Below are 21057 nucleotides of genomic sequence, written 5' to 3' on the forward strand. Positions count from 1 at the left end.
CACCATGAATACTTTCGTATGTCACAATTTAAGTTTGACGATTGATCGAACTTTCATTAAACATCGAAGCTGCATTATCTTACAATAGGCATTAGTCTCCGAGCATTAGCAGCCAGCTACAAGCCATGCTTATAGTAAATAAGCAATGATGCTGACGTTACGTACCAACATCTGAACACACTGATCACTCAACTTTTTGCTTGTAGGGCAACTCACAACGCGATGTGTTAATTTCTAATGGCATACTCAGGGAATGTGCGGCAGCCATGATGCATGCGCAGAAGCATTCTGAGCATCAAGTATACCCCAGGCCTAAGTCTTTCTCATAAGCGACCCTTTCAAGTTGCTGACCTCCCATTGTGTACTCAAAGAAAACATTTCTAATTACTCAAAACCTTACATTAAATTTAATCTGTCACAAGCTTGTTGTCTAAAACCCTCTGCAACAATTTAACTGATTCTGCATTAGCTGCCCTTCCACCTAATTTCGCATGATCTGCAAACAAAGGCAGCTTAATGATCATATTCTTGTTCAGATCATTTATGTTTATTAAAAATAGCAGCGGCCCCAGCCCTGACCCCTGAGGGACACCACTTTTAACATCACATAATTCTGAAAACTCTCGCCATTACCCTTTGCTTCTTGTGTTTAAACCAATTTTGAACCCATCTACAGACTGTGCCCTGAATTCCCACTCTTTTGTTTTTTTATTGAAAACTACTTGTATTGAAATTACAGGAAAAAAGATATTGAAAAGCTGCCTGGCTTTGTGCCTCCTAGATTATTGTCGGTAGACACAGAAACTGCCATGAGAATTTCTACAACCTAAGACTAAAGCTTCTGAGCCGTCGTTACCATTAGGAGTATTCTTTGATTTACAAACATTTCTTTTGTGATTTTTCCATTGTTGCCCTTGTCACGTTTCGTTTTATAAAGTCTTTTCCCCTAGAACGCACTTGAGCTCTGCTTTGCATTAACTGTCAGTGAGCCTTGAAATCCCACTGCCGCCTTCTGTAAGGTCTCATCTATTCCCAGAATCCACGTACGCCTTGCTATCTTGTCTAAGGTTGTTAAAATGCACTGGCATACCCTTTCAAAAATGTGTTGTAGCCAAATAATTTCAAGTTCTTCAAACCGGTTGACATTGTGTGTCAAACATTATCATGGTTACGTGACTAGAAATGACTTTGACTCCTTTTGTGTGGGCATCAGGCTCATAATCTGTTTAAGTGATTTAAGATTATTGGTTGGACTGTCTGCGGTGGGTTGGCACCCTGCCCAGGATTGGTTCCTGCCTTGTGCCCTGTGTTGGCTGGGATTGGCTCCAGCAGACCCCCGTGACCCTGTGTTCGGATTCAGCGGGTTTGGCAAATGGATGGATGGATGGATGGTTGGACTGTATGCTCAAACAACACATGGCTTGTGAGGCAGCCAGCTACATACAAAAGGACTTAAATCTGAAACCTTCCATTTCTGGGTTAAAAAATGATCTCATACCACTTACGATGATCCCGCTCTAGCATGTGATGCAGGCCATCGTATGCCACGTCAAGAAATGATAATTAAACAAAAGCCCCACTGGCCCAGTTGCACGGGTTCAATTCCCTGTCTATTAAGTAAGTTGTCTTAGTCATTCAGCCAGTGGTCAAACCCCACTGTACCTGAAGAAGTGTTACCTTCTTCTTCTTGCCTGCTTCACTTTCCGTACTCTCTGGCCACATAACCTTCTTGTAAGTCCCTGACTCCAGCTTCAAGGAGCAACCAATAAACTCTTTTGCAAAACAGTATGTGGACAGTCTTCTAGGTATCCCTACATCTTTGAGGTCTAACTCCACATTAAGCATTCACATATCTCTAGTTGCTCCCATACTGCATGTCCCTGTTGAAATGGGACACCTTTGAGGTAACCTCTTACACTTTAGGGTTCACTGAGAAAGTACCGCTACAAGACCACCCACACCCCCTGGAATCGGTTCACTTACAGTGGCACTTGGGGAGATTTTCAATTACCAGTGTGATTCACGTCTGCTTCCTGTTGTGTGGCTGCCCTTTGCCCTTTCTGCCTTTCAAAAGCCCTTTCTAGCTGGACGCACCATCACGAATTAAGGAGCCCTGTGCATAATTAAAACATAACTATCTCTATACTGGCCTTAGCTGGCTTTGTAACTAAGTTCATCAGGTGTCTGTAACACATCTGCTCCAAGTCATTGTATGCCATTTAAACCAATGCCATTCAGTAAGTGTTTCCAGCTTTTTTTTTTAATCTGATTCAGAATAAACAAACTTGATAGCAACTGCAAACAAGTTGAGGGGTTCATCTTATCTCTTGAGAATTAGTTACATATTCTTAGGTTGATTTGTTATGCACGTTGCTTTTCATCGATGAAAGGACTGATGCTATAGGGCACTTTTAACAACAACAACAACAACATTTATTTATAGAGCACATTTTCAACCAAAAAGTAGATCAAAGTGCTTTACATAATAAAGAAAAGAAAAATATTAGACAAAATAAGAAATTAACATAAGACAACATTAGTTAACATAGAAAAGGAGTAAGGCCTGATGGCCAGGGTGGAGAGAAAAAACAAAAAAAAACAAAAAAATTTTTTAAAAATAATAAAATCTGAAGGGGTTCCAGGCCACAGGAGTGCCCAGTCCCCTCTGGGCATCCCACCACAAGAACTTTTTTCAGGAACCAGAGACATTTTAGAAACTTTAGAAAAATTTTGTAGCATTCCCACTGCAGGAACTCCAGCCATTTGTAATTCCTGGTAGGTAGTTCCCAGTACTTTTTTTAGCTCATACTCCAGCATATATACTTTTTGTTCAACTTAGCATTATCATCGTTGGGGCGTGGGTGAGGAATTGTGCTGATTGGTTGACCACGAGCACTGGCACCATCTTACGAATCTCTTAATAGTTTACCCTTAGGAGAGTTATCAATAAAAATGGAGCGCTACACTTCACACTGCATCCATCTTCATAGCTGGCTCCCTGGTGCACCTTGCAGTGCTTCACATCAAAGCAATAATCTCCCTGGTGAACGCGCTATCACTTCAAAGTAATAAGGCATCAAAGCAATCATCTCGCCCATGAAGTCCAGAATGTGTCAAAGTAATAAGGTGCAGGATCAACCAAAAGGATCAACCTTATCGTGCCACACTTCTCACAGCATCACTCTTCCTTACCCAACACATATATTGCATAAAGATTACAGTTCCTGTCATGCCGTGGAAACACAACACACCAAAGTGGGCAAGGAGCACAAGTGGCCCAGGGTCTACATTGTACAGGAACTCATTGCTTTCTGAAAACAAAGTTCCTGCAGTGGGAAAACACGTACTGTGTAGTGGAGCTCCTGAACCAAATCTCAGTCAAGAATTGATGGCCAATAGTGATGAATGAAAAAAAAACTGAAATTGAAAAGACATTGAATTCGTAGCAAGACTCACTATTTTGCTCTGCAAACAAATTAAGGAAATAAATTACATTTCATCTCATTCGCACAAGAATAAAAAATCGTTTAGTCCCTGTCTGGAAATGTTTTCATGCATTAATTCTTCATGCATCCGTGTGTCATTTAATATTAAATATAGATTTCAAGTGGTTCGCTTCCCGGGTCCTCCCTGCGTGGAGTTTGCATGTTCTCACCGTGTCTGCGTGGGTTTCCTCCAGGTACTCCGGTTTCCTCCCACAGTCCAAAGACATGCAAGTTAGGTGGATTGGCGATTGGCGATTGTCCCTAGTGTGTGCTTGGTGTGTGAGTGTGGGTGTGGGTGTCCTGCGGTAGGTTGGCGCCCTGCCCGGGATTGGTTTCTGCCTTGCGCCCTGTGTTGGCTGGGATTGGCTCCAGCAGATCCCCGTGACCCTGTGTTCGGATTCAACGGGTTGAAAAATGGATGGATGGATGAATTTCAAGTGGAAGTAGAAAAATCGCCATAAATGTGCATATCCTCAACTAGGAAAAGGTGGTTATTTGGGAAAGGGAAGTGGGAATTTAGCAGAGAGAACATTTTGTGTACTGAGTTTTCCTGTAGAGAAAGCACAGTAAAGTGCATGATGATTCATTTTAGGGTGTCCTTTTGTGGATAAATGTACTTCACTGCTCCACATTGATAATATTAAGAGGCATAAATACACTTGATTTTAATGTGTGGTACAGTTTAGATGCTTTGAGCAGCTACAGAAACGAAGAGAATGTCAAACATGCGAGTGAACGGAGCAACTAGTAGGTTAATAAAAGTGCAATGCCACTGATGAGCAGAAGAGGGAGCATTTGGCAACTCACTCTTCTCTTTCACCCAGAACCGATCCCAGAGGTCACTTCCTACAGCTGCTCACTGAAAGCCCCACTTCTACCTCCCAGAGCTCAATTTAAATAGCAATTGCTGCATTTAGTATTGGAGTGTGCTGCAGCAGAAGTGACTTATTGAACATCACAAGTGACCTTAATGGTCCATTGTATTATTTCTGTCCAAATATGAACCATCTGTTCATCTGTTGTGGATTGAGACTGTTATTTTAAAATGAGTTCATCAAGAACACGGGGACACAGTTAGAAACTTAATAAGGGTAAATTTTGTGAAAAACATTAGGAAGTTCTTCTTTACACAAAGAACGATAGACAGTTGGAATAAGCTACGAAGTAGTGTGGTAGACAGTAAGACGTTAGGGACTGTCAAAACTCGACTTGACGTTTTTTTGTAAGAAATAAGTGGATAGGAATGGCAAGCTTTGTTGGGCTGAATGGCCTGTACTCATCTAGAGTGTTCTAATGTTCTACACTCTTTGTTTTCATTATATGGGGTACCCTACACCTCTGGGTACCCCAACCCTTCTTCTGATATTTTTGTCATTTTATTACAGTAGGTAAACATGAAAGATTGAACACGGCTTTAGAAAGCAGCTACATTTGTTTTCCACCTAAAAGAAAAATTTAAATGCCCCCCACCCCAAACTCTTTGAAAGTAGAAATCAACGATGTCTACTGTCAGTTTGTCAAAATTGTATGTGAACTGAAATTTACTCCTCACTAATGGCCACCTTACAGACCAGGGGTCCTCAAGTTCAACTCTGGAGGCTACAAATGAGTTTCTTAGTTAGAAGCCAATTATTGTTTATTATAGCAAACCTGCATGTTGAGATTCTGAATCTCTCATTTAGTCATTAACAGCTGCTTTTAATTGCTTCTTTTGTTTTCTTAACCAGCAACAATGGGATGCAAATGACAAAGAAGTCAGCATCTTGTCCATCTAACTTGGTCCCATTTATATCATGAAGAATATGTGTTAATAACTGTTTACTATCAGCATTTCTGTGATATTCCATAAAAACGTTCAACAAATGACATGGCAGAATAAAAACCATAGAATTAAAGCACAAGATCTGTTACTGGCAAAGTTTGGCTGCTAATAGGAAGTTGGGTTGGAACAAAGACCTGCAGCCACTTTGGTCTTTCAGGACTGAACTTGAAGGTTCCTGGTGTACATACTGCCTCCTAAGTGCTTAACATCAATAATATTTACAGAGGCACTGTGTCCTGTTTTGGCTGCGGCATTGGAATTTAACCCTCAAGGCAGCCAGCCGCTGAATCACTGTGCTACTCTGAGCAAGTCCATAATATTTTGGCTAGCAATTCTCCATCCTGTCTTATTCTATTTTGGTTAAAGCAACAACAAAACAATCCGAGGACCTTCTAGAAGGTTTGCTGCACTCTTCACAGACAAGCCAATCCAGTTATCTAACAATCCATCTCTGGTAGTTGACAATATCTATCCATCTATTATTTAGCCCAGTTAGAACATTAGAGCATTACAAACCTGTGATAAGAACATGCCGTCCACCTCAATAGGCTCATCCAGTTACGCAGTTTAGGGTCAGAGGATGCCAAATCTGTACTAGAAGTACAGAGCATAAGCCAAGAACCAGACCAGTGCTCACTATTTCCTGCCAAATTAGAGTTACCAACCAATTTATCCTGCAAATCTTCAGGATGACGGAAGAAAAATGGAATACAGAGACTCAGGGCTGGTGCACATTCCATTGAGGTCCAGGCTGGATTTGAAGTTGAACCTTAAGCAGGATACTGGAAGTGTGAGGCCACAGCACCACAGTGCCATCCATTTTGTGAAACTATGCCTTCAAATCCATACCCCCTTTCTCCTCCTCAAGCTTTAAAGAATGGCTTAATCAAAAGCATTGGTGTTACCCTCATGTTTTCAGTGATAAGGCCTCTCTCGGACTGTTTAACTGTTCTTTGACTAGAAGCTCTTTTCTCTATTTAATTTTTAATACAGTGCCTGAAGTGAAAACAAATAAGTACCAGGGCTCTCTTGTTTCTCCTCCACACTTTATCTAATTTCTTAACCCTTTATCAAGCGGGGTCATTTTTGCTAAATCGCTTGTAATTCGACCTCTCCAAATTAGAATCATTGCTGTTATTGAACTATCTGGAGTATAAACACATGTTTGGTCTCTTTGTAAAGGTAACATTCTCTAGTTTCACCCTTAGTAGTCAGAATCACTGTAGGTGTGACTGATCAAAAGTTATGCACATTAGAACTCACAGAAAAAATGAATTTTTTTGTTCTCGCCTAAGTTTTTTTGTGAAAATAAAGGCCTCTATAGCTGCAGTAGGTAGGTGGGGACAGAAACACACTATGTACCAACAGAATAACTTGTTGACTACTCACATTTCAAATTTGAAAAGAATACCTGTAAAAATGACATTTTTTACACCAGTTTTTATGTGGATGCTTTTTAGAGGGACCTCTGGTTTATCCATTATCCACATTTTGGAATGTATGGAAAAAGTGTAATAACTTTTGAATGCTTCAACCCACAGATATCAATGAGGGCTCTACTGAAAGTCTTACAGCTAAAGGAATCTATATCTACACACAGTGTCACTCTATTAGTTATGGAAATTCATATTCCATAATAAAACAATAAAAAATACACATTTCAATATAAAAATAGTCAAAACAAGTCTTATGGGCCAAAAATATATATATATATTTTATTTTTTACTTTTTTTTTAATAAAATGCACACAAACTATATACATTTTTTACAAACTGTTACAATACAGCTCAGCATTTTTCCATGTGCCACTGATTGTAGCAATCTAGCAGCAGAAAGCACAAGGCGTGTCACATGTCGCTCTCTGCCATTAGACGTCTCCTGGTCGATCGATACTGTCACGCGCGCGTACATGCATCTATTACTAATCGAGAGTGTATTTACGTTTATCTGTACTTTATCCATATTTAAAATGCGAAAAACTTGGTGAAATCACAATAAACAACCACGCACCAAGTCTGCAGACTGGCACAAATGCCAGCTTGCGCAGCTCGATCGGTTTTGTTTACAAGTTGGTATGGCAAGTTACATATCGACGGGCTCAGCTGCTCATTGGCTGTACGTTTGGAGTGTCACTCACAGCGTCCAATCAAACTGGTAGATTCTACCAGGGTTTGGAGTTGTGCGTCATCGTTCAGCTGTCTGTGACACTCGTTGGCTATACGAGGTGCCAGTCACCCCCCAGACCCATCGTAATTGGCCAACTTAGGTGTCAATCAGAAGCTAACACTTCCGTGTAACATGCTTTAGCATGGTTATTGCCGACAGAAACAAATTACGTCTGATATGACCAATAGAAATGAAAAAAAATGTCGGAGCTACTCTCGAGTTAAAAAACGTTTTCTGGAGTTTTTGTCCCTTTGAGGATCTATCGTGTGTTTTGGACCTAATCGTTTTACTGGATTATATTCCCTGGAGCCTTACGGACAGAATGAGATTCAATATTGCTCGGAAATATTGATGTTTGACTTGCAGAGAGCCTTCAAAGGTAGTCAAAGGTAGGAAAAGTCAGCTCTTAAAAGTATTTACTTCTCTGTAAAAAAGGATTTAGTGTCAGTGCTGTGGTTGTTGTGTGTCAAAATGGTTTATACCATCGGAAAGACGAGACTCTGAATTTTCATTTGATGTGTAGTATGTCGAGGTGCATGACAGAGGGGCATGCACACATGGCTGTGACATGATTGTGACGTCGTAAAATCGTCATTATGTACCGGGACCGGTACGTGTGCATGTCCAGCAGAGTGGGGCCTTTCAGTTTCAATCAGAATGACATTCATACATTAGAATGGAGAGCAGGGAGGGTTCCCCCTCTGAGCTTCGATCACAATGATATATTTACATTTTATGTCAGAGCTCGGAGAAGGAGGTGTCGGGACACAACAATTTACTGACAGCAAAATTTGGAAACCCTCAATCCTTCCTTTAATCTAACATTTAACGTCACCAGATTGCATCCTTTGCATTCTGTGTATTTATGTTTAAGCACATGCTTTGCATACTTTATTAACAACACTGATCAATGGACAAAATGTTTCCTGGACCTAAATAGCTGATTTTCCCAAATTTTGGCCATGAATATGACTGTGGAAATTGAATTTTAGGTTTAGTTCGTAGATACAGAGCACATCATCTGAGAGGGGAAAAGGCTTCTGCCTCTCAGTTTCTAAGGCTGAGTGTGGCAAAAATAAAGGATGTGGAACCATAAATGCAAGAACTTCTCAAGGAAGATCACTTTGATGAAATTCTCCATAGTTAAGAACAGTGTATGTGGGGCTGTTTTAAACTACTTTGTGCAAATTTCCTGGGAAACAAGAGAGTTAAAAACTGCAAGGACCGTTGATGAGAGGCTGCTTTCATCCTATCACAAGCTGGGCTCGCTACATATCTGGGCTTGCTACACGTGATATGATATGAGTGTCAATAACAGCATGTGAAGGGGGGCTGCAGGGTCAAAGCAGAGCCACTGCACTGCTGGTCAAATAGTCGAAGCCATTGGTTATCGTATGACAGTTGCACTACTCATCATTTGCTCAACCAACTCAAAATCACAAAAGCTTCTGCTTTCACCTTCAGGGGTGAAGTTAATCTGGGAAACAGTACCCTTACTGACCAGCAGAGGACGCTATACCCTCACAGCAAGAGGTCTTTCAAGACCCCCAAGTTCATAATATAAGGCCCATATAATATAAGGTCCCCCACACCACTGAGAAGGCAATATGTTGTTGTCTTAATGGGCATACAGGGGAGGACAATCAATATGGCCCCTTCTCATTACACCTCTGTGGTGAGCCTCACATGCAGGAAGCTCTGTTGCCCAAAGGGGGAGACCTACCCATACGACACCAGACACTGATGTCAGCCGGGACCCCTGGAGAAGTGCTTACAGTAGAGTACCTGGGACGCGGTTGGGGCACAGCATGAACGGGTCTTGCTTCCTTGACTAAGCGAGATTAGAAGTGGGAGGCAGCCAGTGACAAGAGCTTAGCTGGTCAGTGACAGGAAGAAGACCCAAGCAGTGGAAGGTGAGCTTGGCAAATGTGTTAACAAAGTAGCCAGGGGTCACTAGTGTTTAGTTAGGCCCTGGGGGGCAGAAGTGTTTATTGTTTTTTCTTTTGGCTGTATATTATTGTTCCCCTGTACCACTAACTGAGACTTTGTTATTAAAGCCTTTGTTTTGTTTTGTCATTTTGGACTCCTGGGATTGTGTTTAGGGCTGTTAGATGCCCCCTACAGGCCACATGGGGCACCGGTCTAAGAGGTCACATATATGGAATACATATTGGCAATTGGCTTTGTTATTACTCTAGCTGTGTTACCCATCTATGATGGGTTGAAATCTAAGTAAACAACGTAGACCTCAGCAATAACATTTCCAGTGCATCATACAATAAAAGTGTCTCTGTTATATGCCATTTGGTATGGGATTCATCAGGCAGTGTTAATGTTGGTGATGCTACATCTTTAGGAATGAAAGTGACATAGTAATTGGGTGGTCAGACAGGCAGACATGAAGACAAAGACAAAGGGGGATACCACACTGCAAAGGAAACCTTTCAGGAGTACTGAGCATAAAATCAAAATAGAAAACAACACAAAACTAGAAATCACATGCAGAAATAGTAGGATTCAAAAACAAACTGTAAGAGCCAATCTTACAAAGATAATGGAAATGTAAAATTTACTCTAGTGTTTGCTTAATTTCAGAGTTACTTAGATTATGGTATAGTCTTTTACCCCCCATAAGTTAACATGAAAAAGAACTTTATCAGCTATATCTGTGAACCTGAGTGTTCGTTAAGCCAGGTTTTAGAAATAATCTCAGTGCTAGCATGGACTGTAAAACAAATTAGCAAATAGGAGATTGGCAAACAGTTTTCTGACCGTTCTACACCAAACGTAGAAAGAAATGAATCCAGATAAATAAGCCTTAAGTAGAACTTTCTTTAAACAAGAAGTTTTTGTTCATTGTAATATGCATTTTTCTCAATTTTTGTGTGAACAGTTTTGCTATGAATTTTTATATTTATGAAAATATAAAAAATATTCATAAATGTTTACATTTAGATATATTTCGATAGCGGAATTATTTGAAAAAATGTCATACTATTGCCTGAACTGTCCTATGAAGCAAGCAGAAAGCTGTAGAACTTTGGGAATAACATAGCTACACAAATGATTTAAATTCTGCAATAGGATAAATCACCAGGCAGGTGACAAATGAACAAAAGACAGCAAGAAATATTTTACATGCATTGGACATAGTGATATGCATTCCCTGGGTGACAGCTTTATAATAAATAATGGCAGATCACACCACAATGGGTCAGGCTTGGTGGTGAGGGAATGTAATCAAATCAAGGAATAATGTATTATTCAATCAATCTAGAACAACTCATTAAAACTTGTATTAATCAAGATCCGTAATCTGCCTGAGATAATGAAAAGAATGCAGAAGATGATGAGGTGAGATACATTCAATTTTCCACATAACTTGTTTTAATGTTAGATAGATATATAGATAGATAGATAGATAGATAGATAGATAGATAGATAGATAGATAGATAGATAGATAGATAGATAGATAGATAGATAGATAGATAGATAGATAGATAGATAGATAGATAGATAGATAGAAACAACCTGCACTTTAAAAGAGGTAACCAACCTCAAGATAATCAGAACTTGGATGTGAGACCAGCTACACTCTTAAAAAATAAGATGCCAGAGAGGTTCCTCAGAATGATGCCATGGGTGAAGAATTTTTGCTTCCCAAAAGAACCATCCAGATTCCAAAAATAACCTTTATTTATCCATCCATCCATTTTCCAACCTGCTGAATCTGAACACAGGGGTCTGCTGGAGCCAGTCCCAGGGCACAAGGCAGGAACCAATCCCAGGCAGGGTGCCAACCCACCACAGGACACACACTAGGGCCAATGTAGAATCACCAATCCACCAAACCTGCATGTCTTTGGACTGTGAGAGGAAACCAGAGCGCCCGGAGGAAACCCACACAGACATGGGGAGAACATACAAACTCCACGCAGGGAGGACCCAGGAAGCGAACCCAGGCCTCCTAACTGCGAGGCAGCAGCGCTACCACTGCACCACCGTGCCGCCCGCCTTTATTTATTTAGATTTCAAAGAGACTCCAAAAATAACAATGAATTTACGGTAACCGATTGGTAAAATACCAGTAGCTTCATTATTTTAAAAGGACTCTTGCTGTATACAGTAAGTAAGTTCAGGTTCTCTTGGTATCCTGGTTGGTAGCCTACTATAAACTAAAGATTTCTGTTTTGTTCATATATCAAGAACCTTTTCAAATCCCCCCAAAAATTTTGAATATCCAAAGAATCCTTCCCCACATTAAATGATTGTTTGTCATGCAAAGGTTCTCTGAGGAACCAGCCAACCCAGTAAAGTTCCATTAAAAGAATGTTATTTTAAGAGTGTAGAAAAGGATTGGAAAGAGGTGTTGGTGAAGTTCTCAATGGGCGCTTACCCTGTGGTCTGTGTCTGTGTTGATTCCAATGACCTAAAGGAGGACACTGTGCTATAAAACAAACTGCTGCCGTCCTTCAACTGAGACCTAAAATTAAGGTACTAACTCTCTGTGGTCATAAAAGATCCTTAGACATTTTTTCAAAAGAGTAGTGTGTGCTCCAATGTCCTTGTTATAACATCCATCACAGCCTGGTCATTCTGGCCCACTAATCACCCCCTGTCTCTAACAGGCTAACAAGTTCAACCCCTTCAATACCTAATAGCTAATGTGTGGTGAACACACTGAAGCAAGAACAGCTGTGGTGTCATCCAGGTGAATGCTACACATCGATCGTGCTTGAAGTTGAAGGTTAGAAAAGTGCAATATAAATTAAATTACTTAATTATCATTATTCAGATAGATAGATAGATAGATAGATAGATAGATAGATAGATAGATAGATAGATAGATAGATAGATAGATAGATAGATAGATAGATAGATAGATAGATAGATAGATAGATAGAATAAATGTAAAGATAAGGTATCTCCAAAACATTTCCACACATGGTCACGGCAGCCTCTGTTACTGATCACCAGCTCTAATCGGAAGGCTGCTCCTGACAGCCTTCATGGACAGTATCTTGGATATTCCGTTCACTTTTTTTATGCCAACTCTGTCCACAACTTTGTCGTGTCCGTTCTTTGATGGAATGTAAATACGTCGCACCTGACCGTAACTTTCCTATCGCCAGGAGAGCATGAAGAGCCACACATATTGCATATAGCCTAGACCGAATTTTTGCATCAGTATTAGTATCATCGCCTCCAAAATGCCATTGTTTTGATTAAACAGTTGTACAATATTAAAAACACATTTTTTATAACGTATGGAGGTCTTTGACGGATTAGTCGCAGTATAAATAGACTCCCTGCTGTTGAAATTAGGATGAGACTGTGTTTATTGAGGATCGGCTTCGTGCGTTTTATTACAGCTTTTTTTTATTATCTTTAATCATTGATTTATGATAAAAACGATGAAGTAGGCTGTAGTATTTGAAGTAAAAAGTCAACACGCTTAGTATCACCCACATGTCCCCGCCTCATCTAACAGCTCAGTTAGCCGCATCCCGGGCGTTCGTACACAAGTCCCGCGAGCGCGGCTGCAAATGGAGGCAAACCGGGCGCGCGGTCAGCGAGGATCTCGCAGGCTAATCCTAAATGAACTCCAATCCCCCGTGCAGTTTACACGTCTGCAGCGATATCTTCACGGTTCCTTATAGCCGTGTCATGAAACTTTGTCAGGGCTCGCCGGCTGCCGCTTTCATTTGAAACAGAATAGCTCCCGAAGAAAACTGAGTTTGGTGCAAAAATCCACATGTCTAATAAATTGCAATTGAAAACTGTTAAATAGCTTCATTTACATCATATTTTCATCGTACTATCGAGCTGAAGAGAATCCGCAATAGCGGCACAACTTAATGTTTAACACTCCCAGTGCTAATTTTCGGGTTTGGTCTTGTTGGTCATCAAGACGTTTCGTCTCCAAGAGCGCTGGCACACCAACTCCTACATTTAAAAAAAGGATCTGTTGTGCTTTACAGACTTTCCATTTTTACATATTGTCTCCCTTATATGTCCAATGCATGTTCTCCTTCAAATAAACCATTTCCTAGTTGCTCACATTAATAAAAGCGCAACAACAAATAACTAAAAAAGCCGCCAACATATTTTTACCATTGATTTGTGTCATATCATAATGAAACAATAAATAACACAACTTGCAACAATTAAGGATTCATTTAAATCACAAACGAATGTTCGGAGAGCATTTTCATGCTTTGGCAGACTGACGCCTTTATCCAAGGCGAACTGCAACATCTGAGATGCAATTGGTTACGCCCACCCATTTGGGGGCTAAGCAGACTTGCATATGGTCACACAGTGTCAGTAGTGCAATTTGAACCCACACCCTCAGGGGGCTAAAGCCTTAACCACTGCGCCATACGCTTCTCTAGCGACTATTAGACGGGGCGCTTCTTTCATCTCATTTTATTGTCCCAACTCTAAATTAATTTGTCTAGAAGCGCTCTTTGCCAGACTGCAATAATGCTGGAAAACATAAATTGTTACTCATTCCTGTATGTCCTGGTAGTTTTGTAATAAATGTTGAGTAAATAAAAGGCCTTGGGCGGATGTGTCAAAAGAGTAATCGAAAAGAAAACGAATCTACCGATTATTACTAGCAGCGACGCTTGTGTGGCATAATGTTCGTTCATTTTCCAATTACATTATAGCAACTAGTAAATATTTGTGATCTTTGCAATGATGACCTGTGTTTAGTAATATTATTTTCATTGTGGTTTTATGTAATTATGCAGTGATTAAAGAAGACTCGGAGAAAATAAGTATTAACATTAAGTGATAAAACCCGACGCACTCACACCAAAAGCAAATACGTGTAAATGTTCAACAGATTGATAACTTGAATATTTGTCTTTCATCGTTTGAATTAATTTTCACCCACCGTACATTCTTAAAAATAAATGCCAGAATGGCTTTTCAGAGCGATGCCGTAGGGGGACAATTTTTGGTTCTCTGATGAGCCATGAAAGACCTATAAAGACCCTTTATGTATTTAGATCCGTAACAAGTTCTATACAAATACATTTATGATAACAAATGTGTCAAATACTCATTTTCAACTGACACCTGCTGCACACATGGACGCAGCTAATTTCAGGTTTTCTCTGCTCCGTTATTCTGGTTTTCAACATATTAGGAACTTTTTTAAATCCTGATGCACCAATTTTATATGCAAAGGACCCTTCACATAACAAAATGTTTGTCAAACAACAAGTAACCACACAACCCAATAACGGTTATTTTTAAGAGTGTATAAACGCAGCACATTTCTAAAGCTCATCATTTTTAGTAGATTCGGTATACATAACCCCATTCATTTCCTCAGTACGATTTTTAAAATTATGGAGTCACGGGTGAAGAAGGCGTTATCTCTTTAGCGGCACTCCTAAGGGAGGAACCAACCCAGACGGGACGCCAGCGTATTTAATGACACACAGAACTAGAAGAAAGGCAGGACTCGACCCTGATGAGGGATCAACGTGGATCACATCCCTACGCCCATATTCCCGTGTAATGGGACAATTCAGCGGGCAGCAGTGTATCAGCGAAATAGCGGGACCGGAAAAAATCCATGAGCTCCACGGTAGTGATCGCGAAGCATTTAATATAAGAAGCGGTTATTATTGCACCATCGTGCGATTGCTGTACACAAAGAGGTAACACGTAGACTTATTTTCTTGAAACATTGCCTTAATTGCTTTTTAAATCAATTGCAGATTTTATACATTTTGGCTGAAGTCAGACCGGCTATCATATGGTTCCGTACCCATATTCAGCATAGGTGTGTGTGAGTGTGTCAGCTTGGTGATAGCGCTGTGACCGTGTCCTGACATTTTCTGATTGCTTCTGCGTATTACTATTGCATTTCTTAAGTTCATTTTACCTTCATCAGACACCCTTTTCCTTGGACTAATGATCGCTATAGTGTTTGAGAGCGGATCTATGAAAGGGTGCACTGACTTGGACTCTGCGCCGATGTTCTTCTCTTCTCGTATCGCTGAATTGACAGTTTCTGTCCATGCATGCTCTCTTGTCATAAACTTTCTAAGTTTTAAATTCAGGACACTATATTACCTTGATTTCGCACAAATCTTTTACCCAGTGTTACCATCTGTGTGAAAACAGATACAATCCCCATCATCCGGAGCAGAGAGGGTGTCAGGTCTGATTTCAACATCCCAAGGCGGACGTGAAACAAGCTCAGAATTTGCGCACGCGCAGCAGCCGCCCAACTCACCTGTCCAGTGCGATGGCAGTCATGGAGTAGATGCTGGCAAACACTGCTGCAATTGGGAAAAAGTTGTGAAACCTGCAGTAGCTCAGCCCGTAGTACCACTCGTTATGGATGCCATAGGTGAAGTTAATGACCGTGTTGAACGCCGACATAGACGCCTCGGCAAATGCAAGGTTCACCAAGAAGTAATTCGTGACTGTCCTCATCCGTTTATGGGCTAGAATGATCCATATCACAATAATGTTGCCGACCACAGATATAATGACTATAGCAGCGTAGGCAATAGCCCAAAGTACGATGCGCCATACCGGCTGGACAAACTGATTGGAGTAGCCTTCGGTGGCATTGCGGCTATTTGAAAAGTTCGCCTCGGTGCTCTCGTTGTAATCTGTTGACGTATACAGGACGTCCATCTCACCCTTGGCATAGAAACAACAATTTGAAAGATCTATTTCATAAGAGGCATTGCGCTTTGGTGTGCAGTGCCTCAAAAAGACATGGAGCTGTTGCCGGATTAGAAAGAGATTGATGTAAAACTTGAGTTCTGAAGAAATGAGCTGTCACAACGGGCTGTCCTCTGAGAGCACAGTGTCCCCTGCATGCGACTCAAGGTGCCAACGAAGCCTGCAGCCCTCCTTCGGTACACTCGGGTTAGAAATCCTGTGGGCAGTCTGGGCAATCGGGGAAGTGGAGAGAAAAAAAAAGTTTCCGAATGAACTGCAGGCAGGCTGAACAATTTTTTTTCCTCGCTTCGATATTATTAAAGCTGAAATCGCAACGCTCTAAAAGCACCCACAGCTGGAGACCACCCAAATCCAGCCTGGCCACCTTCCGAACCCGGCTCTAAAGCCACGTTTTGCCTGGCTCTTTTTGTCTCAGTCTCGCTCCCTTTCTGCCTCTGACTCTACCAGCGTTCTAGCAGACGGTTCTGTCGCACAGCAAGCTCAGCTCTGATTGATATAGCCTACCAGAGCCAAGCAAAAGGAAGCGATATTTTTATGAAAACGCGTCACTGCTTGAGGGGGTGCGCATGTCTCCGGTACCAGAGGACACATGAAGCGCTCAGTCATCGAGAGTTAGTGTGCTAGTGGAGTAACGGACACCCCAGTCCTATAGTTTATAAGCTACTACGGCAGAGCCAAAGACAGCATAGCAGGATTATAAATCACATCTATCAGAGGAAAAGCTTGTAATAATATGGATAGCTCGAGTGTCCGCAGTAACTATTACATATTACTAACATTAATAACAATAAGACATACTATTAATGCATTTCACGTCGTTGAAGCAATACGCACGGGGGGGGGTTTTGGTTTGCAACATTGTTTCATTAAAAAAAAATCTGTATATATGTTTATTTTAATGCAATGGAATCCAGAAGTGTGGCAAGAATGTCTAAAAGGCTGCAACTGAGAAGAATTTGTCTCGTGTTGATTTATTTTTTACCACACTATGAAAATGATCCGCTGCCTTGGGATAAAGAATTGTGTTCTGCGCTTCTTAATAAACGCGCGTCCCAGAGGCGTCACATTTCAGTTAAAGTTGAACTCCCCGCACGCGCGTGTACTTACAGTGCGCGCAGGCGTGAACATCTGCACCGGAGGGTGCGTAGTGCTTGTGGTACCGCCGGCCAATTGGGATGTGGACCGGAGTCATTGCACCCGTGAGCAATTACAAAAGCTAACAGCAAAGACTTGCGTCACTCAAGTAAGTGTGAAGCTGAAAGTCGGGATGGCTTCCAGATCAGTCAGTGTAAATTAGCGATCGTAGCAGGCGGGTTAGGATCTACGTATCTGTGAAATACAGAAGGTTTGGAAGTTCGCGACTGTCACCATTTCTGCGTGCTACAACTACCCAGAAATTCAGCACAGAATGCTCATTCTTGTGATATACACGTTTGATCTCGAAGGCATTCACGCTGGTCAAATTAATGCATCAGCTCTTTGAAAAATTCTTTGGACTATTTAAAGCTATCATTAGGAATCTGAGCAATGAATTAATGTCGGGGCGTCTTCTAAATTAGTGCAATTTAAAGATCCTAACAGGCGGCTTAAAATCTGCACGTCAGCAGAATGAAAAAGTCTCAAAGTTCTTGTCGATCACCACTTCTGCGTTTTAGAGCTCCCTAGAAATTTAGCACAGAATACTAAGTCCTCCATTTCATATGTTTAACTCAGACAATCCGAGCCAACTAGATGAATGCACCAGCTCTGAAAAATCCGACAGGCTATTTAAAGTTTTAATTAGGAATCTAACAATCAAGTAATGTATTAATGAACTGATTTTTTATTAGATAAAATACCAAGTTTTCGCAAATATAGACCTAATTTAATAAAGCTTTGTGCTTTAATCCAATTTAAGGAAGTAGCTCAGTTACTCCAAAATAAACACATGAAGAGTTCTCGGGCACATCACAATCAAAGAGTTCTCATCTTTTATTCATTCTAACCGAAGGTTCACCTTGTCTACCATGTCCTCATTTTGCTTTTAACGTGTCCGTGAAAGCCGTGTTTTAACTTTTATCCGAAGTCACTTTCTCTGCTGTTAACCCTATGTTTTATGAGTTCTCTCCCTGCTTCTGTTGATCAACACGCATCAATATACTTTTGCCATCTAAAATAGTTTTCTTGTGCAATCTTAAAAATGAGGACAATGCGTACGTGATGTTGGGGAATGGATTAATGTCCTTTTTTATCTCATTGCTTTGTTAATATTTCTGGTTAAATGCTACCAAGTTCAAAATGTGATCATCTTCTACCTGTAAGAGGGTCATTTGTTTCAGTATTGAAGGAAAGACAGAAGTACAGTTGTATAAATAACTGTCCTTTAATGGCGCTTTACTGTGTTATCTGGTTCATGAGGTAGAAGCATTGCACGAAAAATAACATGAAGGGTTCTTTGAATATTAAATTAGTTCTTTGGGTTTTGAAAAACTTTCATATATGTATACACAACAAACATACTTAAAATATAGTAGGCAAACTAGAAGGAGTAACGCAGAAAGAAAACCTGAGCTTCAGTTACTGTATGGAACAAGAGTCCTTTTAGAACCAGGAACCAACTGGTATTTCACAAATCTGTTATCACCTGTTCATTACTATTAATGGAACCTGTGACAGATCTTAATAAATCAAGGTGCTTTCTGGAGCCTTCATATGGTATAGTTCTTTTGGAACCAAAAATCGTTCCACTATGGCATTGCTACGAAAAACCACTTTGGCACCTTTATTTTTAAGAGTGAGGGATGATTGTCTCTTAAATAAAAAGTTGTCATCACACGATTACATACTTAAAGTGTTTTGTGATCATTTGTGGTTTTTCTACAGAAGCTTATACAGTTTTGAATTACAGATCACCTGTTTGATATTCACGACCCATGAACGAATTTACAAGCAGTTCGATCAATTTAGGAGCTCCGCCATAGAAGGGGACGTTCCTGATAATTTCACGGACGTCCATTATTAATTTCTCTTTGGCTACAGTGTATGATCATAATAACGTGAAAAACATAGTCTTTACTAGTTTTTAATATTTACAACCATAAACTCTATCTATCTATCTATCTATCTATCTATCTATCTATCTATCTATCTATCTATCTATCTATCTATCTATCTCAGTTTCTTGTATTGTGCGGATGTGCAAATCTAACTGGAGATCTTGTGTTCTTTTCACTGAATTTGAGGTCTAATTTTAAAGCGATAGCAACAGATATTACAAAAACAATTGTTCCATTTTAAACATTTTACAATGTATTTGTGCCACCTTTTTACTTAAGGCTAGACTTGAGTTCTACATCACATTAAAATGGTCCTTACATAATTTATAAGGGTGCATTGTGTTTTTTGGTTTCGACATTTGCGAAAAGTTGTTAAAGTCCAATTTTGGTTATGATATAAAGTTATCAGTTCATTTAATGGACATTTGTATTATACCACCTAAAGAATATTAAAATGATATTTGGTTCCCTGTCGATTAAAAAAGTTACAGCTCTGCTGTCTCTCAGTAAGGAGACCGGGGTTCATGTCCTCCGTCCTCCCTTGATGGAGTTTATTTGTTCTCCCCTTGTCTTGGTGGGTGTGCTGCAGTTTCCTCCCACAGTCCAAAAGGCAAGCAGGTTTGGAGGATTCAGGACGGTAAACTGTCCGGTGTGTTGACCCAGTGATGGACTGTCACTCAGTCCAGAGATTGCCTCCTCCATTGCGGCCTTTGTTTGTCAGGTTAGACTCCAGACCCCCGCGACCTTTATGAGGATGAAGCGCATTTTGAAGATAGTATAAACCATCAAACAATTAATATTTCTGTGTTAGTGCTCTTTTGGACTTCATGAGACGACGCACTGAAGACGTCTGCTGGACTTCATATAGATGGGCGTCAGAGTATTTGTAGGAAATTTGGTGATATTTTGCGCCGCGTGTTCCTAATCCAATCGGACCGAAGCGGCTGCTGCAGAGTTTCACAGCACCGGATCTCCCACAGACAAAGTATGTGTAAATGTAAGATTTAGGAAAATGAGGACCAGAGTCGTCACCTCTTTAGTGGTAACACGAAATAGCTTTCTCGAATGAGAGTGAATGTGTGAGAAGATGTACCTTGTAAAAGACCTATAGAATGCCCAGGGTTTATCTTGTAACAGAGCTTCCTACCCTGCACTGGAAAAAGCGACGTCTAACGGAATAGACGACGAGGTTGATAAATTTGTATGTTTAGTAACCTCGAAGTTTGGTTGTTATTAGATGTGGTCATGAAGATGTCACGTGGCTCTGTCACTCAAATAAGAATCGAGTGGTCGGAGATTCGTGGCGGTCGCGTCCGGATGCCTCAGCTTAGCATTGCTTGAGAAGCGAGAATTAAGAAATTAATTTAATAAGTTGGGAAACTAATTAAGAAATTAATTCATTTGATTTAATTATTTTCACGTTTAATTTATGCAACTTTTAAAAATACTTCAAAGTTTTATAATGACGTTTATGTATATTATATTCTCTATTTCTGTATGTAGCTATGTTTCGGAATATCTGGCTGTTATTCCCTACTGCGCGTTTCTGACATGTCTGTTCTTTATTTAAAATACATTTACTGTATCACCACACTCACTACACACTAGTGTGATGGCTGCGTCACTATCATCTTCTCCGACCCTTCTGTCTTTTTCGATTTTTCTTTGCTATCCTCTATAGAGAAATTTTAAATTAGATTTTCATGAATATGTGGGATTTCTTCACGCTTTCCTCCAGTTGGGATCGAGGAGTCATTTTAAAGTGTCTTACAGGCTACAGCTTAGCTGTTGATTCCCATACGAAGACTGAAATCGTTTCGTTCCACA

General features: G+C 40.4%; 1 protein-coding gene across 1 annotated transcript in view; it reads right to left on the minus strand.

The window, feature by feature from the left end:
- LOC120538867 (substance-P receptor-like) overlaps positions 1-16738 on the minus strand; it is a 107011-nt gene extending 90273 nt beyond the window's left edge. Inside the window, exon 1 of the mRNA XM_039768432.1 lies at positions 15735-16738. Within this exon, the coding sequence (XP_039624366.1) occupies positions 15735-16144 (410 nt within the window). The 5' untranslated portion in view covers positions 16145-16738. The remainder of the gene's footprint in view (positions 1-15734) is intronic.
- Positions 16739-21057: the final 4319 nt, after the last annotated feature.

This window comes from Polypterus senegalus, chromosome 11 (assembly GCF_016835505.1).
Source record: "Polypterus senegalus isolate Bchr_013 chromosome 11, ASM1683550v1, whole genome shotgun sequence".
Lineage (NCBI taxonomy): Eukaryota > Metazoa > Chordata > Cladistia > Polypteriformes > Polypteridae > Polypterus > Polypterus senegalus.